Source organism: Mytilus trossulus, chromosome 9 (genome assembly GCF_036588685.1).
Source record: "Mytilus trossulus isolate FHL-02 chromosome 9, PNRI_Mtr1.1.1.hap1, whole genome shotgun sequence".
In the NCBI taxonomy this organism is placed as follows: domain Eukaryota; kingdom Metazoa; phylum Mollusca; class Bivalvia; order Mytilida; family Mytilidae; genus Mytilus; species Mytilus trossulus.
This window is the reverse complement of record NC_086381.1, coordinates 74,962,513-74,990,230: the sequence shown is the minus strand read 5'-3', so window position 1 is coordinate 74,990,230 and position 27,718 is coordinate 74,962,513. Positions and strand designations below refer to the sequence as shown.

Below are 27,718 nucleotides of genomic sequence, written 5' to 3'. Positions count from 1 at the left end.
ATTGCCCTGAAAAGGGGCCAATATACAAGTGATCGTATTCATTTTAAATGTAAATGCAAATGTATTTTCACTAATTGTTCCAAAAATTTCCTAGGTTGTCAAACTTCAAAACACCAAACTAGTCAACATCATTCAAGAGAAGTCTGCCAAAACATTTTCGATGATTTTTATATTTTTACCAATGTTGTTGAACGCCTGACCAATATGTCTCAGATATGGTCTGATAGCATGAAGATTACAGAATGTAGACTTCCACTCTTGCATAATGTCTCGGTTAAGTTTCACCAAATCTCTTTCCGTTTGTCGAAATCGAATCTGCTCCCAGTTTTTGAATTCCATTCCAAGCTCAATAAGAAATGGCAGCGAGTTGTTTCCTACAAACGGGGCGAGTTTGTCGAAGTGTTCTTCTGAAGGTTCATAGTCCCAAATTTCTGGTTCCTGGTCTAATGCAAAAAAGCAAATTGTTATTTTGGGGTTTTGTTTATATTAGTTATTTGCCTTAAATAACATGTACTTTTATTGAATTGTATTTTAACCTTTACACTATTTTCATTTAAAGAAAAGGCTGTGTATATGAAAGTAGTTACATGTTACTGCACTTTACACTGATTGTGAACAAAACAAAGTTCAACAAAACACATATATGAATAATTGGACATCTTACTAATGAAGGATATAAGCTATCTAAAATATTTAACATGTGTATATGACTTCATGTCTGTTGGTACCCTTTTAGACTTCCTTATATATAATATACTGTGACGTATTAAATTTATAATAAGATCCATTTTGTTACAACCTGTGATCAATTTTATTTGGCAATCGCCAATGGCAGTCAGCAGGGTTAAAGAACATCAGTTGTTCGACCTGTTAGTCAAATGCGTTTTGTTTAAATATACTTTTTCACTCTTTTGGTCTTTTGGAAAATGTTGTTTGTGCTGTTTTTAGACCCTTCTACAACGAAATTTGTTTGACATGCACACGTATAAAAATGGCGGTGTTTATCCAACGCAGTCATAGGTTTGAACGTAGTTTTCAATTTAGACTCGTTTATATTTTTTGTTTTGGCATGTATCATATTTTCCCTCCGGTTTATATGATCCGTTCATCCTATATATTGACTCTTAAAATTCAAGAGTTAATCTAAAAATGAGGGTACTTTCTCTAAAAATGAGGGTGCTTTTATATGGCCTTCCAAATACCGTTTCGATCCCTAACATCACTGAAGAGACATTTATTGTCGAAATCCGGATATGGTGTACTAAAGAAATATTGACACCGAATGTTTGTGGCACAACATCCTGTCCACAAGTTAACCATTTTTTTTCTTTCTGTGACGTATTAAATTTATAATAAGATCCATTTTGTTACAACCTGTGATCAATTTTATTTGGCAATCGCCAATGGCAGTCAGCAGGGTTAAAGAACATCAGTTGTTCGACCTGTTAGTCAAATGCGTTTTGTTTAAATATACTTTTTCACTCTTTTGGTCTTTTGGAAAATGTTGTTTGTGCTGTTTTTAGACCCTTCTACAACGAAATTTGTTTGACATGCACACGTATAAAAATTGCGGTTTTTATCCAACGCAGTCATAGGTTTGAACGTAGTTTTCAATTTAGACTCGTTTATATTTTTTGTTTTGGCATGTATCATATTTTCCCTCCGGTTTATATGATCCGTTCATCCTATATATTGACTCTTAAAATTCAAGAGTTAATCTAAAAATGAGGGTACTTTCTCTAAAAATGAGGGTGCTTTTATATGGCCTTCCAAATACCGTTTCGATCCCTAACATCACTGAAGAGACATTTATTGTCGAAATCCGGATATGGTGTACCAAAGAAATATTGACACCGAATGTTTGTGGCACAACATCCTGTCCACAAGTTAACCATTTTTTTTCTTTCTGTGACGTATTAAATTTATAATAAGATCCCTTTTGTTACAACCTGTGATCAATTTTATTTGGCAATCGCCAATGGCAGTCAGCAGGGTTAAAGAACATCAGTTGTTCGACCTGTTAGTCAAATGCGTTTTGTTTAAATATACTTTTTCACTCTTTTGGTCTTTTGGAAAATGTTGTTTGTGCTGTTTTTAGACCCTTCTACAACGAAATTTGTTTGACATGCACACGTATAAAAATTGCGGTTTTTATCCAACGCAGTCATAGGTTTGAACGTAGTTTTCAATTTAGACTCGTATATATATATATATATATATATAGCCGTCCCGCTAGACCACACGACCACCTGGGCTCTCAAAAAAAGAGCTTTCGGTGGCCATATGTTACCTTTCCACGTCAGTTTTAATCTAGCGGCGTACTACAGTACATGATATATAAGGCATGAAGATGTTATTGTTACAGATCAGCTAAATTATCTATAGTAAAGGATCCTACAAATTAATGTAAGATACAGTCACAGAAAATAATTATATTCATAAGTACGTCTGAGTCAGTGACAACCCTACAACAGATGTATCCATCGGATCGCCATCAATGATGGTGATACATGGCTGTGTACATAATGTATATACAACTCGTCTAAACATCAACCGAACAATGTTAGATCTGTAAATTTGCTTTCGCAAATTTTCGGTTCTTCCCTCGCTGGGATTCGAACCCATGCTACTGTGATATCGTGACACCAAATCGCCTGCACTGCAGCCGTCCCGCTAGACCACACGACCACCTGAGCTCTCACTAAAATGAGCTTCGATGGGCATGTGTTACCTTTCCACGTGGAAGATGTTATTTATAGGCACTTATATATTTATATAAATATATATATTTTTATTATAGTGTTAGACCTGTATAACCACGTGTTATCCGATTAAGAATGTCACATGTTTAAACGTGTATATGTATACGCCTAACAAAGTGTACAAAACAACACCAATATTAAACTAGAGGCTCTAAAGAGCCCGTGTCACTCACCTGTATTTACTGATGCTTTGGAAATCATGTAAAATAAGGTTAAAATCATATTTTTTTTTTTTTTATAATTTATTTTTTTTATTCATGGATTAACAGGCATTTACATAAATTATTTATAGTGGCACATAATAAAGCAAGCAAGAAAAATAAGCATAATCAAGCAAAAAAGAGTAAACAAAAATAAATAACTAATAATACGATATGATATAAATATGGATGAAGTATAACATTTTCATCAAAAAATATATAGTGATAATGGAAATTACATTTCAGGCACATCTATATAAAATAGTTCACTATTAAATTAATTAATGATTTTATCCCAGGGGTTCCAGTACATGTTATAATCTTTCACACTCATATTTTTTAAGGAAATATGTTTTTTCTAAAATCAAATTTTCTTTGATATAGTTTTTAAGTCCCTCTATATGAGGTTTTTCCTCTCGCATCTTTGATCTGCATATAAAATACTTAACTAGTAAAATGACTTTATTTTTTATAAAATTTAGTTTATAGTTATCATAAAGACCAAACATGACTATATCTATATTAAGTGGAATTTCAATATGTGTTGTTTCAAAAATCCAGGCATTCAGATGGTGCCAAATGTCTGCTACAATATGACAGCCCCACAATAAGTGTTCTATGGTTTCTGGTTCTTCCTTGCAAAATGTACATAAATTACACTGTACACGGTTCATCTTTAAAAGTAAAGTATAAGTACCTAAAATACGGTGAATAATTCGGTATTGAAACCAACAGAGCTTGGTATTTTTTGAAATTTTAGTGACACAGTTATGGATTTTTTTCCAATCCCCTATAACTTTATTTAATATACCCTCCCATTTTCGCTCAGCTGCTATTACAACTGGTATCGCACCTAGATTTAATATATTATACATGTCTTTTGAACCTTTGTTTGATTTGAAAAAAATGTTAATATTAAAAGGTAACAGAGCTTGTTGTTGTTTTTCCCTTTCGGTGTTGATTCCCATAGATTGTAGCCATTGTTTTAATGCTACTTTAATACCATAAAATTGTAAAAATGTGGGTTTAAAAGAATATAGCTGTTCAAAATTTTGATAAGACAATATATTTCCTTGCTCATCTAGAAGGTCATTTACAGTCCATACCCCGTTTAGTGCCCAACTTCTATAATAAACACTGACGTTATCAATTTTAATGTTCTCATTATTCCAGATAGATGAAGATATGACTTCCTCAAAATAGCGAGGATGTCGGAATCTCGACATGTTTTTCCAGGCACAAATAACTTCTTTCCAAAAAACGTTATCTAATTTTTTAGTTGTTCCAAAATAAGCCAACTCTGTAAAATTTATATTTTGTGTAGCAGTAAATAATTTGACCCACTTTGAATTTGAATTAAATAATCTTCTAACCCAGGTCAATTTTAGTCCTTGTATAAAATTTCTTAAATTAATCATTTTTAAGCCACCTCTGCAGTATTCTTGACATAAGAGCTCCCGATTTACCTTGTCAGGTTTACCATCCCAAATGAAAGCATAAATTTTACCATTGAGTTGTTGTAGTACATTTTCATCTGGACTTGGTATGGATAAGAACAGATGATTCAATTTTGATATAATTAAAGATTTTATAATAGTTATTTTACCAAACGGAGTAAGCGACTGTTTTGACCATTTTTGTATAATACTTTCTATTTCCTGAATTCGAGGAGCATAATTTAGATTTAACATTCTATCCAAATCAACACAAAAAGTGATACCCAATAATTTGAAGGTACTGGAACCCCATTTCAATCCCCACTTTACACATATTTTATCTTGACTATGTTTTTTACTTCCTATCCATATAACATTTGTTTTATCTAAGTTAATTTTCAGTCCTGATATCTCAGCATAGAATTGTAAGATACGGAGGGACGCATCTAAAGAAGAAGGAGATCCATCTAAAATAAGTGATGTATCATCAGCATATTGAGACAATACAAACTCTGTATCATCTATCGTAATACCTTTAATATCATTATTATTTCTGACTAAAATGCCAAGTATTTCTGCATATAGCAAGAAAAGGTAAGGAGACAAAGGATCTCCTTGTCTACAACCTCTTTCCACATGAAAAAAATCTGACAGACAACAATTTTGAGTTACTGTTGAAGAAATATTATTATAAAATGTTTTTATCCAGTTCATCATGGATTTTCCAAAATTAAAATATTTAAGTGTCTCAAATAAAAATGACCAGGAGATAGAGTCGAATGCTTTTTCAAAATCAATCAAGAGTAATATACCAGGGATGTCATTTTCCTCTGTGAAATGTAAAATATCGTATATAAGTCTACAGTTCTCCCCAATAAATCTCCCCGGAATAAAGCCTGTTTGGTCAGAATTAATTAGTTTATTAAGAACCGACTTTATTCTCTCTGCTATACAGCTAGATGCTAATTTATAAGTTGAGTTTAAAAGGGTAATAGGACGCCAATTTTTTAAAAACTGTCTTGATTTACCTTCCTTTGGGATATATGTAATAACTCCCTGCTTCTGTGTGACAGACATTTCCCCTATTTCATATGCATCATTTATTGACCTGAAGACAAATTTTCCAATATCTATCCAAAAAACTTTAAAAAATTCTGCTGTGAAGCCATCTGAACCAGGGCTTTTATTATTTTTCATCCTTTTTAATGCTTGTGTTAACTCACTAAAAGTAATATTACCTTCTAAAGAATCTTTTTCATTATCTCTTAATTTAGGTGTTTGAAATGGTAATTCCTCTGATAGATTGACATCTTTTATACACTCTTGTCTTCTGTAAAGCTTCTCATAAAATAATTTTGTTTGCGTCAATATTTCTTTTTGATTTTCTACTACAGTGTTATCATTTATAATAATAATTTTTTTAATTGTTTTATTTATAAAATTTTGGGTTTCTAGGTTACAAAAATAATTAGTTGGTCTCTCTCCTTCTTCAATCCACTGGGTTCTTGACCTAACATATTGACCTTTAATCTTGTTTTGTCGCAAAATTCTAAGTTCACATTTTTTAATCTCTATTACATTTATATTGTCCTCAGTGATTGTGTTTTGTTCTAATTTTTGTATTTCTTCTGTAAGTTTTTTTTCCTGTTTTACCCTTTCCCTTTTTATATATGTCGAATAAGAAATAGTCTTACCTCTGATCTCATTGAGAAGTGTTTCAAAAAATAATTGGTCACTGATTGTAAATTGTATATCAAAATTATCAATAATACTGTTTAAAGCATCTCTGTTATAACCTAGCACAGCATATTGCTCAACTGTGCTAATAATTGTTTTTTTAATTAATTTTACATATTCAGAATCTTGAAGGAGAGAGTTGTTGAATTTCCAGAGGCCTCTGCCTTTTATAAACTCATTTATCTTTAAAGTCAAAATTACTGGTGAATGGTCAGATCTGTAGCTATTGCCAATGTTTATATCACATATGTCATCTATAAGGCTTTCAGAGATCAAAAAGAAATCTAACCGTGATTGTTTAAATGGATTTTTTTTTCTCCATGTAAATCTTTTAAGATCAGGGTATCTCTCTCTAAATGGATCCACAAGAGTCTTATAGTTTATAATTTCTAAAATTTTATCCCTAGATTTTGAATTATTTATATGTTTATAGTTATGGGTATCTAGGTCAAAATTCTGAACAAGATTAAAGTCCCCACAAATCATACACAATTGATTATCAAAAAAGTCTATGGTTTCTGTTAGTTTGTCATAGAAGCAAGGATTATCAGTATTCGGCCCATACACATTTATCAGAGTAAATCTCTTTTCTTCAATATTAATATCCAATCCCAACAAATTGCCATCCTCATCTTTTTTAACTTGGTGTATTTTATATTCAAAACTATTCTTTAACAAGATAGCAACTCCTCGTTGATTAGATGCGTAAGAATTGAAAATACATTGACCTTTCCACTGGTTTCTTATCAGGGTTTCATCTTGTTCTACAAAGTGTGTGTCTTGAAGACAATATATATCAAAATCTTTTGAATGCAGATAATTAAAAATATCCCTCCTTTTTTCTCTCATTTGAAGTCCTTGACAATTATGAGACATTATTTTAATATTTTTACCCTCCATTACAATAATAAATCTTCAAAGGATTGAAAGTGGATAGCTGCCAACACAAAGGAGTGAAAGGTTTAGTTGAGATATCAGGACTGTTTACATAATGCTCTATTTGCTTCAAAAATATACCATATATGTGCCAAGTAACAAAATTCCATATTTTATATAAAATATATACATGAAATAAACAAAAACAAGTTAAAGGGAAGCACATTTAAAAGACTAAGATATTTCATAATCATAATTTATAGTATAAGATATCATTAGATACTATAATAATATCTAAGATAATAGCAAGAAAACTGCAAAATTTCCATAAAATTACTAACTCAGGGGCAGCAGCCAAACAACTGGTTGTCGGATTTGTCTGAAAATTTCAGGGCCGATATAGCGAAATATGATGAACATTTTTGCCACCAGTCAGATTTGCTCTAAATGCTTCAGTTTCAGAGATATAAACCAAAAACTTCATTTTACCCTATGTACTATTTTTAGCCACGTCTGCCATCTTGGTTCGCGGGCAGGGTGATCGGACACATTTTTTAAACTAGATACTCTTATGATGATTGTGGACAAGTTTGGTTACATTTTGTCTTAGTAGTTTCAGAGGTGAAGATTTTTGTAAAAGATTACAAAAATTTAAGAAAAATTGGTAAAATTGACTATAAAGGGCAATAACTCCTGAAGGGGTCAACTGACCATTTTGGTCATTTTACTTATTTGTAGATCTTACTTTGCTGAACATTATTGTTGTTGACAGTTTATCTCTATCTATAATAATGTTCAAGATAATAACCAACCAGATGCTCTGCAAGGCGCATCTTTATACGACCGCAAAGGTTGAACCCTGAACGGTTGGGGCAAGTATGGACACAACATTCAAGCTGGATTCAGCTCTAAATTTGGATTGTGATTAAATTGTTGAAACAGCATAGGTTCTGACACAGAATGAATGTGGTCTAATAAACTTGTTTTTTTGCCTTTGTGCAATTCACTATGCTGTTGAATATTAATCCTCACAAAAAAATGTTTGAAGACATTTTCTTTCTATATATGAAATCTGAAATGAGAAAAATTTAACCCCCCCCCCCCCCCCCATTTTTTGTTCACATCCCCCTTTTCCTAATTCAAAAACTGATCTCAATTCAAATTTCTATTGATGTTTGCAACAATAACTACTCATTTAAATCCAACATTAAATATTAAAATGTAAAAAAAGTGCTTGTTATCACTGAATGGTAAAGATTGTTTAAATTTATCAGTTGGTAGTAAAAGTGAATATACATTGTATATTGTATAAAACAATGATTTAAGTTGATTCAACTACTATTCTGGACAAAGAAAGATAACTCCAATTGAACTATTGCGCAATATTGTGCAATTAGATATTTCTTGTGCAATTAAAAATTGAAAATACTTGCTATTGCACAATACTGCGCAATTGAAGATTGCTTGCTATTGCGCAATACTGTGCAATTGAAAATGTCTTGCTATTGCACAATATTTTGCAATTGAAGATTTCTTGCTATTGCTGAATACTGTGCAATTGAAAATTTCTTGCTATTGCACAATACTTAATATAACAATTTTGGATCCTGATTTGGATCAACTTGAAAACTGGGCCCATAATCAAAAATCTAAGTACATGTTTAGATTCAGCATATCAAAGAAGCCCAATAAGTCATTTTTTTGTTAAAATCAAACTTAGTTTAATTTTGGACCGTTTCGACTTTAATGTAGACCAATTTGAAAACGGGACACAACATTAAGAATCTACATACACAGTTAGATTTGGCATATCAGAGAACCCCAATTATTCAATTTGTGATGAAATCAAACAAAGTTTAATTTTGGACCCCGATTTGGACCAACTTGAAAACTGGGCCAATAATAAAAAATGTAAGTACATTTTTAGATTTAGCATATCAACGAACCCGAAGGATTCAATTTTTATTAAAATCAAACTCAGTTTAATTTTGGACCCTTTGACCCTTAATGTAGACCAATTTGAAAACGGGACCAACAATTAGGAATCTACATACACAGTTAGATCCAGCATATCAAAGAACCCCAATTATTAAATTGTTGATGAAACCTAACAAAGTTAAATGTCTGACCCTTTGGGCCCCTTATTCCTAAACTGTTGGGACCAAAACTACAAAAATCAACCACAACCTTCCTTTTATGGTCTTAAACCTTGTGTTTAAATCTAATAGATTTCTATTTACTTACACTAAAGTTATGGTGCGAAAACAAAGAAAAATGCCTATTTGGGCCCCTTTTTGGCCCCTAATTCCTAAACTGTTAGGATCTCAACTCCCAAAATCAATCCCAACCTTCCTTTTGTGTTCAAAAACCTTGTGTTTAAATTTCATTGATTCATATTTACTTATACTAAAGCTATTGTGCGAAAACCAAGAATAATGCTTATTTGGGCCCTTTTTTTGGCTAATAATTCCTAAACAGTTGGAACCAAAACTCCTAAAACCAATCCCAACCTTCCTTTTGTGGTCATAAACCTTGTGTCAAAATTTCATAGATTTCTATTTACTTAAACTAAAGTTATAGTGCGAAAACCAAAAGTATTCGGACTACAATGACTACGACGATAACGACGACGACGCCAACGTGATACCAATATACGACACAAAAAAAATCAATTTTTGCAGTCGTATAAAAATGGCAAAATTTCCTTAAAATTACCAATTGAGGGGTATCAGCCCAACAACTGGTTGTCTGATTCATCTGAAAATTTCAGGGCAGATAGATCTAAAGTTGATAAACAATTTTAACCAAGTCAGATTTGATCTAAATGATTTGGTTTCAGAGATATAAGCCAAAATCTACATTTTACCCCTATGTTCTATTTTTAGTCATGGCTTCACAGGACACATTTTTTAAACTAGATACCTCAATGATGAATGTGGCCAAGTTTGGTTTAATTTGGCCCAGTAGTTTCAGAGAAGAAGATTTTTGTAAAAGTTAACGACGACGACTACGGACGATGAAAAAGCTCACTTGGCCCTTTGGGCCAGGTCATCTAAAAAAGGAAATAATAAATGTAAATATCTCTATATATATTTGTATATCGAATATGTTAATTGTTTCACTTACCGAAGTCAATAAGCTTGTCTCTCACCACCTTAAAAGAATAATGATGAAAATAATGGATTGAAAGTAAAGCAAATATTTTTTAGGTCTTTTTAAAGGTCAGAGCAATCAGCAATTGAAAAATAATCAATACGATTGATACTGAATACAAACAAGCTTTATATAGATTAAGAACTATATCGTCTGGTTATAAGATTGAATTGTGTACCATAGCATTTAAGTGTAAGAAGTAGTAATTTACAATTAAAATTCCCCTGGTTATAAGAATGAATTGTGTACCATAGCATTTAAGTGTAAGAAGTAGTAATTTCCAATTAAAATTCCCCTGGTTATAAGAATGAATTGTGTACCATGGCATTTAAGTGTAAGAAGTAGTAATTTACAATTAAAATTCCCCTGGTTATAAGAATGAATTGTGTACCATAGCATTTAAGTGTTAGAAGTAGTAATTTAAAATTAAAATTAACCCCTGGTTATAAGAATGAATTGTGTACCATAGCATTTAAGTGTAAGAAGTAGTAATTTACAATTAAAATTCCCCTGGTTATAAGAATGAATTGTGTACCATAGAATTTAAGTGTAAGAAGCAGTAATTTACAATTAAAATTCCCCTGGTTATAAGAATGAACTGTGTACCATAGCATTTAAGTGTAAGAAGTAGTAATTTACAATTAAAATTCCCCTGGTTATAAGAATGAATTGTGTACCATAGCATTTAAGTGTGAGAAGTAGTAATTTCCAATTAAAATTCCCCTGGTGAAAAGAATGAATTGTGTACCATAGCATTTAAGTGTAAGAAGTAGTAATTTCCAATTAAAATTCCCCTGGTGATAAGAATGAATTGTGTACCATTGCAATTAAGTGTAAGAAGTAGTAATTTACAATTAAAATTCCCCTGGTTATAAGAATGAATTGTGTACCATAGCATTTAAGTGTTAGAAGTAGTAATTTACAATTAAAATTAACCCCTGGTTATAAGAATGAATTGTGTACCATAGCATTTAAGTGTAAGAAGTAGTAATTTACAATTAAAATTCCCCTGGTTATAAGAATGAATTGTGTACCATAGCTTTTAAGTGTAAGAAGTAGTAATTTACAATTAAAATTCCCCTGGTTATAAGAATGAATTGTGTACCATAGCATTTAAGTTTTAGAAGTAGTAATTTACAATTAAAATTCCTCTTACTTTGCAAAGAGTGTGTGGGTTCTGTATGTTGCCGATTGCAGCAGCTTTCCTGAAGTCATCAAATGTAATGGAAGAACTGTCAATACACCTATGCAGTATTTCAAAGTTTAATCGTTCTGGTTCTTCACCTAATGTATCATACATACGCTCCCATGTATTATACCCCATTCCAAGATGAATAGATAACTCTTTGATTTCGTGTATGCTGTACTGCATTGACAATCGACGTAGGTGAATATCTGTTGGAGTCTGCTTTAAGAACTCGTTGTCCGTCACTGAAATATTTATAGAATATTAAGTTTCTGAATTTTCTCAAAATTTGTTAGATTTAAATCATTACTAAAGGGTTATGCCAGAAGTTGTGTTATTAATATTTATTTCTGAAATGCTGTTAATTTCCCAAAATAGCATGACAGGTGGAATGGTGTTTTGTTCAAATGCGATTTGGTGTATGGTGCACATGGAGTGTTACTACAAATTACGCAATGGAGGTTGACAACGTACCTTCAGACTATGGATACGGACATATATTGTATTGAGGAATGGTGTTGTGTATGTGATTATATGATGTTTAAGTTTGCTTTTTTTTTTGAATCGTAATAAAATACAAATAGGGAAAATGAAAAAATGGAATTTTACCAAATCAAAAGAATAATCACATTTTGGTACATCAGTTGCATTGAAATACTGTGATTGATTTCCAAGGGAAAAAAAATGATAATTCATTCCTCTAATGTCATACAATAATGCCGGTGTTGTCCAGACGTTGTCATTGACCTTGCATAAGACTAAACTGAGAATGCAAAGACAAGTATAGTTCCTAGCATTACCTATTTTAAATCCACTTCAAAGCCAAAGTTATAAAATGAATAACTAATCTTACGAAAAATCAAATCGTCAATGAATGTGTTGTTTTGTCATTAGTTGAATAGTTTTCCTTATTTGAAATCTAGTTATTCTGAAATTACACTGTAGGTTGGCCAAAAAAAACGTCTTTTACTAATCATTTAGGTAGCACTCCACAGTTAGGTGTGTAGTTTCGCATTTTGGCCCCTGTGGTTTTTTCAAATATGAGAGCTAGTGTGCAATAAAATTCATTTTTGGATAGCTGAGTATTAAAATAGCCTTCGTATTGAGTTTATATGAACATCCAGGTTATGTAATGTATGTAATATAGGCTGTTTTCTATATGACAGTCCGTATTTGCATGTCCCTACCATACAATGGTCCGGCAATTATTGTAATGTTTTTTCCAACTTTTTATCGCTCGAACTTTGTGATCGGATTTTACGAAAAAAATATGCGAAAGACACCCATTTTTTATTTAATCATTAGGAAGATTTATGAAAACAGTTTCTAAAAAGGTATCACTCAAAGGCATTGACATTCTAGTTTGGGGGATATGTGACATGTTCACCCCCCTTTTTGCAATATTTTATGGTAAATAAAGGCAGAATGTTGCCATGGATACACATAAAAGGAATTAATTTTCACCCATTTGACTCTTGAAAATCAAATCTATGGAAGATACTGATTACATACATATGCACATGTACAACACAAACAGTTAGGTTAATGAATTAGAAATCCAGGAATAGGAAATGATAAAACATTTTGTGGCTCATTTTTAATTTTATTTTCTATCTGTGGAGTGCTACCTTAACCTAGGCTAGTGATACGTTAGTGAATATACTGGTACTTTTAGTTACTTTAATGGCGGTCAACTATTTTGATCCAGTTGATGACAACGGAACAACAGAAACAATGAACTGCTACAAAAACAAACGCCAACATACATAAAAACGAACTATTTGATAACAACTGCCATATTCCTGACTTGGTACAGGTCACTTTAAAAAAAGGTGGGTTGAACCTGGTATTATGGCTAGCAAAACCTACCGCTTATATGACAATGTTAAAAATACAACTAAAATAACAACTTTACGAGACAGGAATACAGTACAAATGAACGCAAGATCACTCAGGACAGAGAAATACATAAATGAATAATATAATAGTACATGTACATTAGAACATGTAAACCTCAAAATAGAAACGAACACCTCATATAAATTTACAACAGTACACAAGACCAGCACAATATAATTATGAACTGTGCGTCATACGAATGTATCAACGCCACAAAAAGTGATATCACAGGTTAAATATGCATTTTGTAATTTAAAGAATGATCAGCCTATGATGGAGTACAAACCACCATGTTCAGGTTTTTAAACTGCGCATTTGCAAATCCACTCCAATATATGTAATAAAAAGACAGGTCATTAGTATCAACAATTAACACAATTACAAATGACAGACTTTAATTAATTGTTAACTAGTTTGAATATGTGTCAATGCATTTATATTGACTATGAATTATTTATACACATGAAATCCTCTTCTATATGAATCTAAAAATAAATAGAAAATGTGTCCATGAGACATATAAAGAACGGAAACGATAAATTCTGCATTTTTTTCATTTGTACGGGGGCATAGAACGGTAAAAGTGACACAACCAAATTCAAATTTTATCTGTGTTATGTGGTAATAAGCATTATGTGTAAGTTTCATAACAATCGGTTGAGGCAAACTATATTTAGATTTTTTTCATGTGTAAAGGGACTTAACTCTAGAACAGTAAAAAGTGACGCCACCAAAATTCAGACTTGATCTGTGATTTGTAGTAATAGGCTTTGTGTATAAGTTTCATAACATTTGTTTAAAGCAATATAAAGTTAGAGAACGGAAACCAATTTTGGGACATACGGACGGACTGACATACAGATGGACAAAGGTAAGACGTAATGCCCCCTCCGCTACTTTGTGGGAATAATAAACATTGACTCTATCTAAAAAGTAATTTGAGAATGAAATAGCTATCAATGTAATCAAGAATGTTAACTGGCTAAAACTATGTCTGTATATAGATTAAAACAAACAGAAAAGTGAAAAGAATTTAGTTAAAAATGTTGCTTCAATGCTATATATTTAACTTAAAAAGTTTCACGTTTGATAAAGTTAAATGCAAAATATGTCCATAAATGTACATCGATTGATTACAAAAAAAGATGACAAGTTTGTCCATAACTTTGCTCTAGAAACTGTCGCTTGATCATCAAAAAGCTTCTATTCAACATCATTAAATACCGCCAATGTATGACAAAGTTATTGACACCTAAAACACATTAACAACAGACTGTATTCACCTGTTGCCGACATGGACACCAATACTGACAACATCATGAAACATTATTTGGTCTCGTTAAAGCAAGATATGTCGCAGGCTTGAACAAATATGATAGGTTTATAGAATGAGACTGTTCATGATTAATTGAAATGGGGATGGGTAAATTGGAAAGGGAATGGTGTATGGTTTAAAAGTGTTTGGCGGAATTGTATATTATGTAATGTTGTCCGTTATGATAGTGTAATGGTGTAACCATACATTATGTATATGGTTAAAGTGTATGGTGTATTATGTATATGGTTTCATGTTGCATCGTGTTATGGATGTGGGAGCTTAAACCAAGGAGGTACTATATGCATGAACTCAGCTACTGTCAATTCAGAAATTATTGTGTGCATTTATTATTGTGGTTTTTTTTTTAAATGGACAATATTGTGAGATTTATCATTGCGATTTTAGGAAAATCTGGATACAGTATTTTGTATTAGATATCACACTGCGAGTTTTTATTATTGCGTACTCAATCAGTCGCATTTTTAATTAATAAAAACCTCGTAATAATTTCTGAATTTATAGTATCTGATAAATAAACAATAATGCATACATTACCTGGGCATGCTACTCCACATGTATTTACTGCCTGAAAAGTTATCAGAATATAAGTTAATTGAAAACAAATAAAAGAAAAAAAAGTTTGCTTGAAATACGTCCACATACTTTTTTTTTTAGCATTTGATGAACGATTGCTATTGTTCTAGTTTAGGTATCTTGTGCTAAGTGTTATAATCATATTTTCACTATTTTGTTTTGTTTTTTATGTAATGAGTTTTCTGATAAGTTTCCAAAAATGTCTGCAAGTTTTGTTCTTAAAAGTTGTGTATGACTTTCATAAAATGTGCATGAGGCAAACTTAAATTAGAGCGCGGAAATGAAAAAAGAAAATGCAACTTTTCAAGTTATAAAGTAGCCCAACTCTAAAATAGTAAGTGACTTGCTTCAGTAATTCAAATTCAGTCTCGGAGTGTTGCCTCTTAGCATTGTGCATGCATTTCATAATATGTGTTTGAGGAAAACGTAAGTTAAAGTGCAGAAACGAAAAAAGGATAGATGGAAGGACGGATGGTCCAGAGAAAATCTTAATGCCCCTTCGTCATATATATATATATATATATATATATATATATAAGTACGTCTGAGTCAGTGACAACTCTACAACAGATGTATCCATCGGATCACCAGCAATGATGGTGATACATGGCTGTGTACATTATGTATATACATAGTTATCAAAAGTACCAGGATTATAATTTTATACGCCAGACGCGTGTTTCGTCTACATAAGACTCATCAGTGACGCTCAGATCAAAATAGTTAAAAAGCCAAACAAATACAAAGTTGAAGAGCATTGAGGACCCAAAATTCCAAAAAGTTGTGCCAAATACGGCTAAGGTAATCTACTCCTGGGGTAAGAAAATCCTTAGTTTTTCGAATAATTCAAAGTTTTGTAAACAGAAAATTTATAAAAATGACCATATAATTGATATTCATGTCAACACCGAAGTGCGGACTACTGGGCTGGTGATACCCTCGGGGACGAAACGTCCACCAGCAGTGGCATCGACGCTCAGATCAAAATAGTTAAAAAGCCAAACAAATACAAAGTTGAAGAGCATTGAGGACCCAAAATTCCAAAAAGTTGTGCCAAATAACTCATCTAAACATCAACCCAACAATGTTAGATCTGTAAATTTGCTTTCGCAGGCGATTTGATGTCACGATATCTCAGTAGCATGGGTTCGAATCCCGGCGAGGGAAGAACAAACAATTAGCGAAAACAAATTTACAGATCTAACATTGTTGGGTTGATGTTTAGACGAGTTGTATGTATGTATATATATATATATATATATGTTCACAACAGTCAAGACACACACCATATCCCACTTGCACTATCACATATCCAATTTAATGTGAACACCATTTCAATGTAAACTACAGAAGCCAATGTTGATTCACCCGATACAGGTTAAACCCATGAGTGAACGGACGGACAAACAGACCAGAAAATCGTAGTCGGGGTAGAAATTAATGGCTGGTTAAACCCATGCGTGTACAGACAGACAAACAGATCAGCAAATCGTAGTCGAGGTATAAAGCAATGGCTGGTTAAACCCATGAGTGTACAGACGGACAAATATACCAGCAAATCGTAGTCGGGGTATAAATCAATGGTTGGTTAAACCCATGAGTGTATAGACAGACAAACAGACAAGAAAAACGTAGTTGGGGTATAAACCAATGGCTGGTAAAAACGGTAAGGAAAATAATGACATATTGCATATTTTAAATATATATATCATTTTCATTTTTTTAATGAATGAAACTATTCATCAGACATTACCATTTTTCATTAACCATTCGATCATTAAAAATGAAATACTTGCAAGACAACCTTTAACTATTTGATCCAACTGAATACTATAGTATCACCTTCGTATATATTGTTGAACAGCGAAGTTTACTTATCATTCAAATTACATGTATTTGAAGTATCCTCACTTTGATAATAGTTAAGCACAAGATGCTAGTTTCAATAGTTTTGTATAATGACCATTTTTTTTTCAAAATATGGTTGACTCATTCTTTTGGCTTAGAGAAATACAATCAACATATATATGTCAATGAAAAACCCCAATATTCAGAAAGATGAATCCTTTCAGTTCATTTCTAAACATTATCTCATAGGTTATTCAGCATATTCAGGTAAGTTGTATCTGCAATTAAATTCTTCATGTTGATTAGACAATGGTGTCAGAACATGACCATGTCATAGTAAATGAATAAACAAAAGGCAATGGCATACTCTTGAGCTTAGATGGTATTGGACATGTTTGGAGAGTTATCTGTTTAAATGTGACATTCGCTTTTGCGTAGCCTTTAAATATACTTCTACACGTATTTACATTTCATTATCAAACTGTATAACAAAGATTAAAATTTGCTTTTTATCATTTCATAATTGATATATATTGATACCTAAATATTTATCGTTTTACAATGCTTTTTTTTTGTCATTTTGTAGGCTACATGAATGTAATAAAAGCTGCATTTAAGGAAATGCAACACAAAATAAATTATTAAATAATAAAATATCAGTTAAACTATATTTTTTTTTATATACAATATAACTATATGTTTGTCCTTTACTGGTATTTACCTTTTGTAAGGCCCAGGAAGATAAGATCTCTTTGGTGTGCTCAATTCTGTGTTCTGGACATATCCATGAACCATCTTCTTCTTGATGTTCTGACATTGGCAGAAGACAAGGATTTTCCGGTGAACTGCAACACAAACTCAGATTAAAAGAGCCTTCATGTATAACAGATCCTGTACTGCTTGTCTTGACGTAAAGCTGACTAATTTTCTCGAGTGCAATAGCTAAACATTCCCTAATACAAGATGCTAGATCTCTCATTATAAGTTTTCTATTCGTTAGGTGAACAAGACGAACAACAATCATCTCATCATCACAGTTAACATACATATCTAGAGATGGGTCTATATTAAAAACTGCTGATCTATGAAACAACATTTCTTCGTGTCGCTGTCCATATGTTTTCACTGCAAATATGCTCAAACAGTAACTGATGAGTCTAAAGGACAACGCTGGAGGAATCATTGACGAAGATGAGCTGAATGCTATTGCGATATTTCTGTGAACGAAATTAGTGGATTTAAGATATCCAGTTGTATCTTTGGTTCTAACCATGCTAGCAACGTAGTAGAATTCGGCGGGTATACGTCTGTGTGTCTTATCATATCGCCTTGGTTCCACCAATATATCAAGATATGTCATGACTCCCAGTAAATAATCTTTATGTTTTTGAAAAGACTTGTATTTCTTTTTCTGCCAGATATCGGCTACTGACTTTTTTGCGATTACACCCTTCTGGCTCAATAATTCCCATGATACCTGTCTAAGTCTGTCACCTTCACAGAATCTTCTATCAGTAACGATTGACTTAAAGGCATCAATCAGGTGCGTCGGTAAAAGAATGATGTGTTGATCCAAGCCTGATTCATCAAAATACAAGATTCGTCCTACAGAATGCTGAAACTTGAGAAATACTTTCAATTCTTCATCTGTCAGTGGTCGAACGGGCTGAACAGAATTTATCTTCATCATATGGTCCATGGTTATTAAAGGAATGTTGCGGTTTAGAAGTGAGTCAAATTCGAGTTCGAGAGGAATAAAACATTTTGGAAGTTCTTGACCCCATGTTGGTTGCTCTATGGCTTGATCGATAATGTTCTTTTTAATCTTCGCCATTTCTGGATCAGATTTGTCCCTTGCATTTACAAAAATTTGGTCTTTAATGACTAAATGGGACAGCAAGGGACTTCCAGAAAACATCTCTTCTATAGCATGGAACAATTGTTGACGTCTGGGTTCCACTTCCACCTGTAAATAAACATCTCATCTTGAATCTTGTGAATTAGCTTTTGCTTGTATAAATCCTATTATTCAAGTGCTTGTCCTCCCCACAAAAGTGTATAAAAATGGCAGAGGCAGAAGTGATAACTTGTCAGTTTCTTTTACTTTTTACTTTATGAAATTTGAGCACTTGTTTCATGATGCATGATTTTACCTTTTTCATTTAAATACATTTTCAAATATTGTTCCACATTTAGCCTGTCTGTCAAAAGTCTTAAAAAATGACAAGAAAGAGCAATAGGTAGTTTCCTGACAATCACATATATTTGTGTTTGGTTGAATGTTTGTATAATTATGGATTGCAAAGAATTGTTTGGTTGAATGTCTGTATCAGTAGGGACGGAAAAGACAACGATACTAGCATACTAGCAAATACTATCACAATAGTTTTGAATTCAACAAAAAGAGATATAAGGCAAATATATGCAATTGAGACAGCAAATCAACAACACACATAAAATTCATGTCATTTAACATCTAAACTAAAACAAGATTGTGTCCAAAGAACACGGATGCCCAACTCGCATTTTCCATGTTCCATGGACCGTGAAATTGGGTAAAAATGTAATTTGGCATTAACATTATACTATACTAAGATTATACTATAGGGAACATGTGTACTAAGTTTCAAATTGATTGGACTTCAATTTCATCGAAAACTACCTTGACCAAAAACTTTAACCTGAAACTCCCACTTTGGTTTATATTTTAAGTGGGCCGTGAAATTGGGGTAAAAAGTCTAATTTTGCATTAAAGTTAAAAGATTACATCATAAGCAACAAGTGTACTAAGTTTCAAGTTGATTGGACTTCAGTTTCATCAAGAACTACCTTGACCAAAAACTTTAACCTGAAACTCCTACTTTCATTTTCTATTTTAAGTGGACCGTGCAATTAGGGTAAACAGTCTAATTTGGCATCAAATTAGAAAGATTACATCATAAGTTACAAGTGTACTAAGTTACAAGTTGATTGGACTTCAGCTTCATCAAAAACTACCTTGACCAAAAACTTTATCCTGAAACTCCCACTTTCATTTTCTTTTTTAAGTGGACCGTGAAATTGGGGTAAAAAGTTTAATTTGGCATTAAAATTAAAAAGATCATATCATGAGCAACAAGTGTACTAAGTTTCAAGTTGATTGGACTTTAGTTTCATCAAAAACTACCTAGACCAAAAAAACTTTAACCTGAAACTCCCACTTTTGTTTCTATTTTAAGTAGGCCGTGAAATCGGGGTCAAAAGTATAATTTGGCATTACAATTAAAAATATCATATCATAAGCAACAAGTGTACTAAGTTTCAAGTTGATTGGACTTCAGCTTCATCAAAAACTACCCTGACCAAAAACTTAAACCTGAAACACCCACTTTAATTTTCTATGTTCAGTGAACCGTGAAAACGGGGTCAAAAGCCTAATTTGGCATTAAAATTAGAAAGATTATATCATAAGCAACAAGTGTACTAAGTTTCAAGTTGGTTGGACTTCAGCTTTATCAAAAACTACCTTGACAAAAAACTTTAACCTGAAGCAGGATGAACAAACAAACAGATGGACGCACGAATGGAGCCACAGACCAGAAAACATAATGCCCCTCTACTATTGTAGGTGGGGCATACACATAGATGTGTAGTTAACAAACTTACAGATCTCAATTTATCCTTGTGAGTTAGAACAATCATGATTTTAGGAAATCCTGGTCCACTTCCTTTACAGTATGTGACTATGGTGTTTATCCAAAATCTGAGGTAGTCTAGAAAGAAAGATGTTGTATAATTAACAACAAGTAGTGAAAGAATGATCATATATTGTTATCTGATATGGATAATTATTAAGGCAGTCTAACATTTCTAAAAAAAAATAAAAAGGATGATATTTTGTTTAAGTCTCGTTTTTTTGCACTGCACTTCTACATATCTCAAATTTACCACAAATACAATTATTACACTTGTACCAAGTCAGGAATATGACAGTTGATTTCTATTCATGTGATGTGTTTGAGCTTTTGATTTTGCTAATCGTAAAGGGACTTTGGAGTTCAGTATTCTTGTTGTTTTACTTTTTTCTTAGAATTACCCCCCCCAAAAAAAACCAATAATCCATTCAAGTAATTGAATTTGTCATAACTTGATCATCAGTAGTAATTATAAGTAATGACTAGCATAAACTAGTAATTTATTTCTGAGAAATAACAACCACTTGTTGATGGCCTAAATATAAATCTTTACTACAAGTATCATATAAACTTAAAATGATCCAAGAAAATGAGGTAAATGTCAGATAAACCTAACCAGAAATACATGCACACCTTACAATAATTCCATACACCGAATATAGTTGACTTATTGCTGATAGTATATATACAAGAAATAAACCAAACCCTGACAACTTCATACTGACCTATGAACCATGAAAATGAGGTCAGGTCAGATAAACCCTGCCAGACAGACATGCATTTGTAGTTGACATTATGCATATAATACGGTATCTACGAAACAAAATTAACCGGGAAAACTTAACATGAAAATGAGGTCAAGGTCAGATGATACATGCCATACAGACATATACACATAAAAATCATTCCATACACCAAATATAGTTGACCTTTTGCTTAAACTTGTTATAATTTAAGAAAAGCAGAACAAAGCACAAACCCTTAACATTGAGTAATGAACCGTGAAAATTAGGTCAAGGTCAAATAAAACGTGCCAGACTGAAATGTACATCGTCGAATATTTCCATACACCAAATATTGATGACTTACCATGCTTAGTGTGTACAGTATTAGAAAAAACAGACCAAAACACAAACATTTTTAACTTTAACAAATGATGCATGCAAATGAGGTCAAGGTCAGATGACACCTATCAGTTGGATATGAACACCTTACAATCATTCCATACACCAAATATAGTCATGATAGTAGACCTATTGCTTAAAGTATCTGAGATATGGACTTGACCACAAAAAGATAACCTTGTTCACTTATCCATGAAATGAGACGAGGTCAAGTGAAAACTGTCTGACAGCAACGAGGACCTTGTAAGGTACACACATACAAAATATAGTTATCCTATAACAATGTACTTAAAATTAGAAAGAGATTTAAGTTACAAAAAAGCTGAACTTTTTTTTCAAGTATTCACTGAACCATAAAAATGAAGTCAATGACAATTTACAGATGACGACAGAAACTTTATGCACATTGAACATCAAATTTATGTGACGTATATAATTTTTCTAACGTCAGACACTCAAATCAATCCATGTGTTCTTAGACAGTAGATGTTATTGTGTCCTGTTAAATTGTTCCCTTTAAAAAGTTTTGGATTCTCATATATTCTATGTATAATTTTTGGACTAGTTTGAATCTCGGTCTATTTCTGTAATTTATTCTTACATACTTTTGATTTTTTAACCCTGTATGCGTACATTGCCTATGTAAATTTTAAAATTGTTTGTATGCACATTGAACGACAAATTTATGTGACGTATATAATTTTTCTGACGTCGGACACTCAAGTAGATCCATGTGTTCGTGGATAGGTTTTTGTGTCCTGTTACATTGTTCCTTTTAAAAGTTTTGGATTCTCATAAATTCTATGTATAACTTTTGGACTAGTTTGATTTCTGTAATTTATTCTTACATACTTTTGATTTTTTAACCCTGTCTGCGCTCATTGCCTATGTAAAATTTAAAATTGTTTATAATCCAGGTACTTTTGATAACTATTGTATGCACATTGAACGACAAATTTATGTGACGTATATAATTTTTCTGACGTCAGACACTCAAATCAATCCATGTGTTCGTAGATAGTAGATGTTGTTGTGTCCTGTTAAATTGTTATACGATGATGACTGATGTTCCCATATTTTGACTATTTTATTGATTGTGACTGTTTATTTAACGCATCATGTAAATGTAACGGAATTTGATGAGACTGTTATTAAAGTGAGAGGGTTAGCGCTATAGAACCAGGTTTAATCCACCATTTTCTACATTTGAAAATGCCTGTACCAAGTCAGGAATATGACAGTTCTTGTCCATTCGTTTTTGATGTGTTTTGTTTTTTGTTTTTTTATTTTGCCATGTGATTATGGACTTTCCAAATTGATTTTCCTCTGAGTTCAGTATTTTTGTGATTTTACTTTTTATATACAGCATTTATGTACAATCCTTTTGTGTTCATTAAGTCGTTCATCTATTATAGAATGCCTCAAACCACTAGATCTTGCAAATGTAGACTGATAGTCTACTGACTTCTGGTCCAGCTACCATCAATACGTCTAAATGTGGTCTTCGATTAAATCTATGACAACACATCGCCCTTTACAATCGTATTATTTTGGTTTTTTTGTCGGATCAATTGTGTTGTATGAAAAATATGAATACGGTATCATGCTTTATATGGACTGTTTGTACAAAATCTGACTCATGAAATGAGCATACTTCCAAATTCACAAGAAGTTTTTATTTTATAATTGAACGCCAGGAATTGAACTGTGGTAGAGATAACTATATTTTCTTACACCAGTCTATCAAATCATTGAACGTCACAGAGTCATGGCATGATTATAATTTCTGTGTTTAGCTTTCTTAAGCCGATATATCCAATTTAAGCTAAAACACATAGAGTTATCTGATGTGCGTGTCTAGTCCTAGATACATTTGAACATATATACAAGAATATGCCGTTCTAGGTGTTGCAATAATTGTTTTAGTGAGGACATATGTCCATCTACTTTCACGTAATATATCACCCAGAATTGTATAACAAGTCATTTCAATGTGAATATAAAAAGAAGATGTGGTATGATTGCAAATGAGACAACTATCCACAAAAAATCAAAATGACACAAACATTAACAGCTATAGGTCACCGTACGGCCTTCAACAATGAGCAAAGCCCATACCACATAGTCAGCTATGAAAGGCCCCGTTAGCAATGTAAAACAATTCAAAAGAGAAAACTAACGGCCTTATTTAAGTAAAAATATAACGAAAAACAAATATGTAACACATAAACAAACGACAACCACTGAATTACAGGCTCCTGACCTGGGAAAGGCACATACATAAATAATGTGGCGGGGTTAAACATGTTAGCGAGACCCCAACCCTCCCCCTAACCTGTGACAGTGGTATAACAGTACAACATATGAAATCCACCTCACATGACGATACATTTATCTTTTTTGTACAAAGCAGGCAATTCCCACTGAATATCCATTATCAAAAGTGGCTGATCTGCCGTTACTATTGATGTTTTTCTCGTATTAACCACATTTTCCGTCTTATCAATCAAATTCCTGATCATTGCAACTGAATGGGCTTGATTTTAAACAGTGGCATCATAGATTTACACTTACTTGCTTTTTAGAGTAATGAGATGAACTACGGATTGCCCTGGTAGTGCATACAAATCACTCATTATGTCTATAAATAGTTTGCGCATGCGTAAAATTGTTAAATCGTGTCCATAACCTTTTTTTTTAACATAAGTATACACGTAAAAACATGCGACGTTCTACGAATAAACTTTTTTACGCTGGTGAATATGCTTATTTATTCTAAATCTCTTTCATATAAAAAACACCTTTTCAAGTTCTGTTAATATGGAATAAACAAACTTATTGAAAGCAATAAAGGAGCTCAATATACATGATGCAAGAGAAATTACTCAAGAATATATATATATATATGAGTGGAAACTCTCAATAACTTCCACATTTATATGAACACACAAACTTACATATAAACAATACATATGGTGTATGTGTGTCTGAAAAGGGGTTCATTTGCAAAGTTTAGAGGTGTAAGGGTAATAGACATTAAAAACGATATAATCTTTACAAATCAAAAGTACACTAATAAACAATAAATATGCATAAGTGTGGGATGAGAAGGGGAAGGGGTCCCCCTAAATGTGTTAGGGTAATACCAATTGAGATATTTTTTACAAATCACAATTACCTCGAGCTGTTTTAGGTCCACTCTTTCCAGGCAGATATTGTTCGAACATGCAAGGGTCATCAAGGTTTCTACTACCATCCAATACTAGCAAGTAAATAGCTCGATATGTCAAAAACGTTTGGTGGGTACTATAGAATACATCTTGCCCTCCGAAGTCCCAAATGATCACTGGAGCTATTTTCCTGTGATGTAGCTTCTTCTTTCCAGCTTTAACGGTTTCGTCCCAAAATCTTTCTTTTGTCATCACCACCTTTATTTCATCAACATCTCTTTGGACACTAAACAGCTTCTTTAACTTTCCAATGATACCAGGGTTTCGTACTACTTCTGTAGTAGAAGTTGTTTCTGGTGATTTGGTTTCAGTTTCTAAATGACACTCTGGAATAATTACATAAGCTATATAATTGAGACAAGTAGTAATGTATACGGGTTTCTTTAATTTTTATCTGATTTATATTTTCTTTATATATTGATTATTTGTATTAAATAAACGTGTTGTTCGTTTGATCTCAGTTCTTCATTAATTTACAATCAATTTTGCCTTACAATTTTATTGCTTTCCTCTGCATGTCCTATTTTGACTTCAAGACGAAAGCCGACCATACTTGATGAAGATATGTAGAAAAACCACATCTGTTTGCAGAAGATTGGGAAAATGGATTACATTTGTCTGCATATTATGAAAAAAAAACATTACAGTTACATACTTTACTACCAAATCTTGTGCTACATGATATGTATCCACACTCAAAAGTTTATTCTTAAATGTGTGCCTGGCGTGATAAATCTGGACATTTATTTGTCTCCAGTACATAAATATCATATTTCACTCAATGCAGTAGAACAGTATACATGTTTCAGTTCTATAGTATGGTATACCACGAATCAATTTACAACAAAAACCTTATTCAAATGAAAAATCATAATGCGGAATTCAAAACTGACAATGTTTTAAAAATGTACCCAATATTTGTTCATGTTTGTATCAATCTTCACCCTGACACACCTATATTCTTGAAACATCTTGTTAAAAATATCGTTTAATATCAAAACGAGAGGTAAACGTGTCATTTTCCCCATTACATTACTTTAATTAACAATAGTATAGGAATGTAATAAATAATACTGACATGTTTCTACCTAAACTTTCCTTTCGTTTCATATGATATTTAAACTTTAGAAAGTCACCAATGAGAGATGTCTTTTTCTACAGCATGGACAAATTAATCAAATGTTAGAACAACATTACCATTATATATACCTGGTGTAGTTTCAGAAAGGACTGGCAAAGAACTAACAACTCTCTTTCCTCTTGGTATGTTTATTTCTTTGACAGATCCCTATGACAGAACAGGGAGAGGTTCGTTTGCTGCTTTGATTTCAGGTTGATTTTCCTCAATTGATTGATTGTCAGTAACGGGTTGCTCAGTATATATCACGTAACTTCTGGCTTGAGATTTTTCAAGATGGACAGGTAACAAATAATTCTCTGCATGAATGAAAAATAATGTTTGTCATCATGAGCCAATTGTTGTTTGAATGGGCTCTTTAACTGGATTATCTAGAAATTTTCGAGATCAAAAGAGGTGCTATTTATTAAATAATTTAAACTCTACATCCATATGGAGTGATGGATAATCAACAATATAATTGAGTAATAAAAACCTTTTTACCTATATTTTGAAAAGAGTTTTGAGAATGTGTTGCATCATAAGGGTTGAAATGTGTTTCAACATCATTACATTTTGTTTTAGGAGTACATTTGTATAATTGGTCAGTTTCCCTCAGATAGCAGATGCAAGACTGTATCAGAGTAATACATGTTTGATTTTATTTTGAGATTCGAATAACATAAAACTGGTTTTATATTCAACTAGTACGGTTGATGAATTCCCAACCTGAAGATGTTCGAATGCGGCAGAATAATGAAGTTTACTGCATTGTACGTTTTGTAAGATTTAAGAAAGTTATGACCATTCAATTAGACTCTCAATCAAGCCTTGATTGTTGGGAGGCTTGATTGTTGGCGGCTTGTGTGTAGTACCACAGCACATATGCACCGGTTTAATACTTAAAGGTCAGTTCACTACGAAAACATCTTTGAAATTATAAATGTCGTTTTTTTTATTTAAAGCTGACTGATATCTTTAATTAAACAAAACATGTTTTTGATTTTTTTCATCGATCTTTTTTTTTCTGACAGACATGACAGAAAGCTTATTTGAGTGAGCCTAGGACTAAACGTTTAAAGAGAAAATGTATAGCAGATAATGTTAAGTATTCTATTTCCCGTTCCTTTGGCAGTATGACTTAAGAAAATTTGTAAGGGTTCCACGGAAGCCAGTGTCTCGCCTACTTTTGCTGTAACTCCAACAAAAATGAGGAAAACAATCAATAAAAATATTCCTACTGATAATTTCTTTTGATTGTAAGATGCTTCTGTCCAAGTTTGGTATACATTTCAGGATACTTTATGAATCGAATAAATGTTTTAAAAACTTAAAGTGCAGACTGTATTTATTTTTTTACAAAATTTACTTCTGGATAGTATCTTATGATCATAAACAAGCTTCTGTCTAAGTTCGGTACAAACTCATGATAGTTAAAGAAAGTTATTAAAATTTTAAAAACTTTAATTACAGAGTGAATGTAATGTTTCCAAAAACTAAGTTCATTTATAAGCAAAAAACAGAAAAAAAGGAATTTTATTTTTGCAAACTTTACTTCTGGATA

The 27,718-nt window shown here is 32.4% G+C and overlaps 1 protein-coding gene across 1 annotated transcript; it reads right to left on the bottom strand.

Moving 5' to 3' along the window:
- LOC134684938 (uncharacterized) lies at positions 1 to 26,411 on the bottom strand. The gene is made up of 8 exons (XM_063544257.1): positions 26,247 to 26,411; positions 24,986 to 25,363; positions 20,655 to 20,761; positions 17,731 to 18,975; positions 15,123 to 15,153; positions 11,321 to 11,595; positions 10,138 to 10,165; positions 1 to 443 (listed from the first exon to the last, which is right to left on the bottom strand). The coding sequence occupies exons 2-8, from the start codon at positions 25,227 to 25,229 to the stop codon at positions 133 to 135; spliced, it is 2,241 nt and encodes a 746-aa protein (XP_063400327.1). The 5' UTR covers positions 25,230 to 25,363; positions 26,247 to 26,411; the 3' UTR covers positions 1 to 132.
- Between the last annotated feature and the right edge of the window lie 1,307 nt (positions 26,412 to 27,718).

Excerpts from the sequence above, each read along its gene's own strand:
- LOC134684938 (XM_063544257.1), bottom strand. The coding sequence starts at position 25,229 with ATGACAAAAGAAAGATTTTGGGACGAAACCGTTAAAGCTGGAAAGAAG. Across the intron at positions 15,154-17,730 it reads CTTCCTGGGCCTTACAAAAG|GCAGTAAATACATGTGGAGT; the intron begins GTAAATACCAGT and ends ATAACTTTTCAG. Across the intron at positions 11,596-15,122 it reads ATGTGGAGTAGCATGCCCAG|TGACGGACAACGAGTTCTTA; the intron begins GTAATGTATGCA and ends TAAATATTTCAG.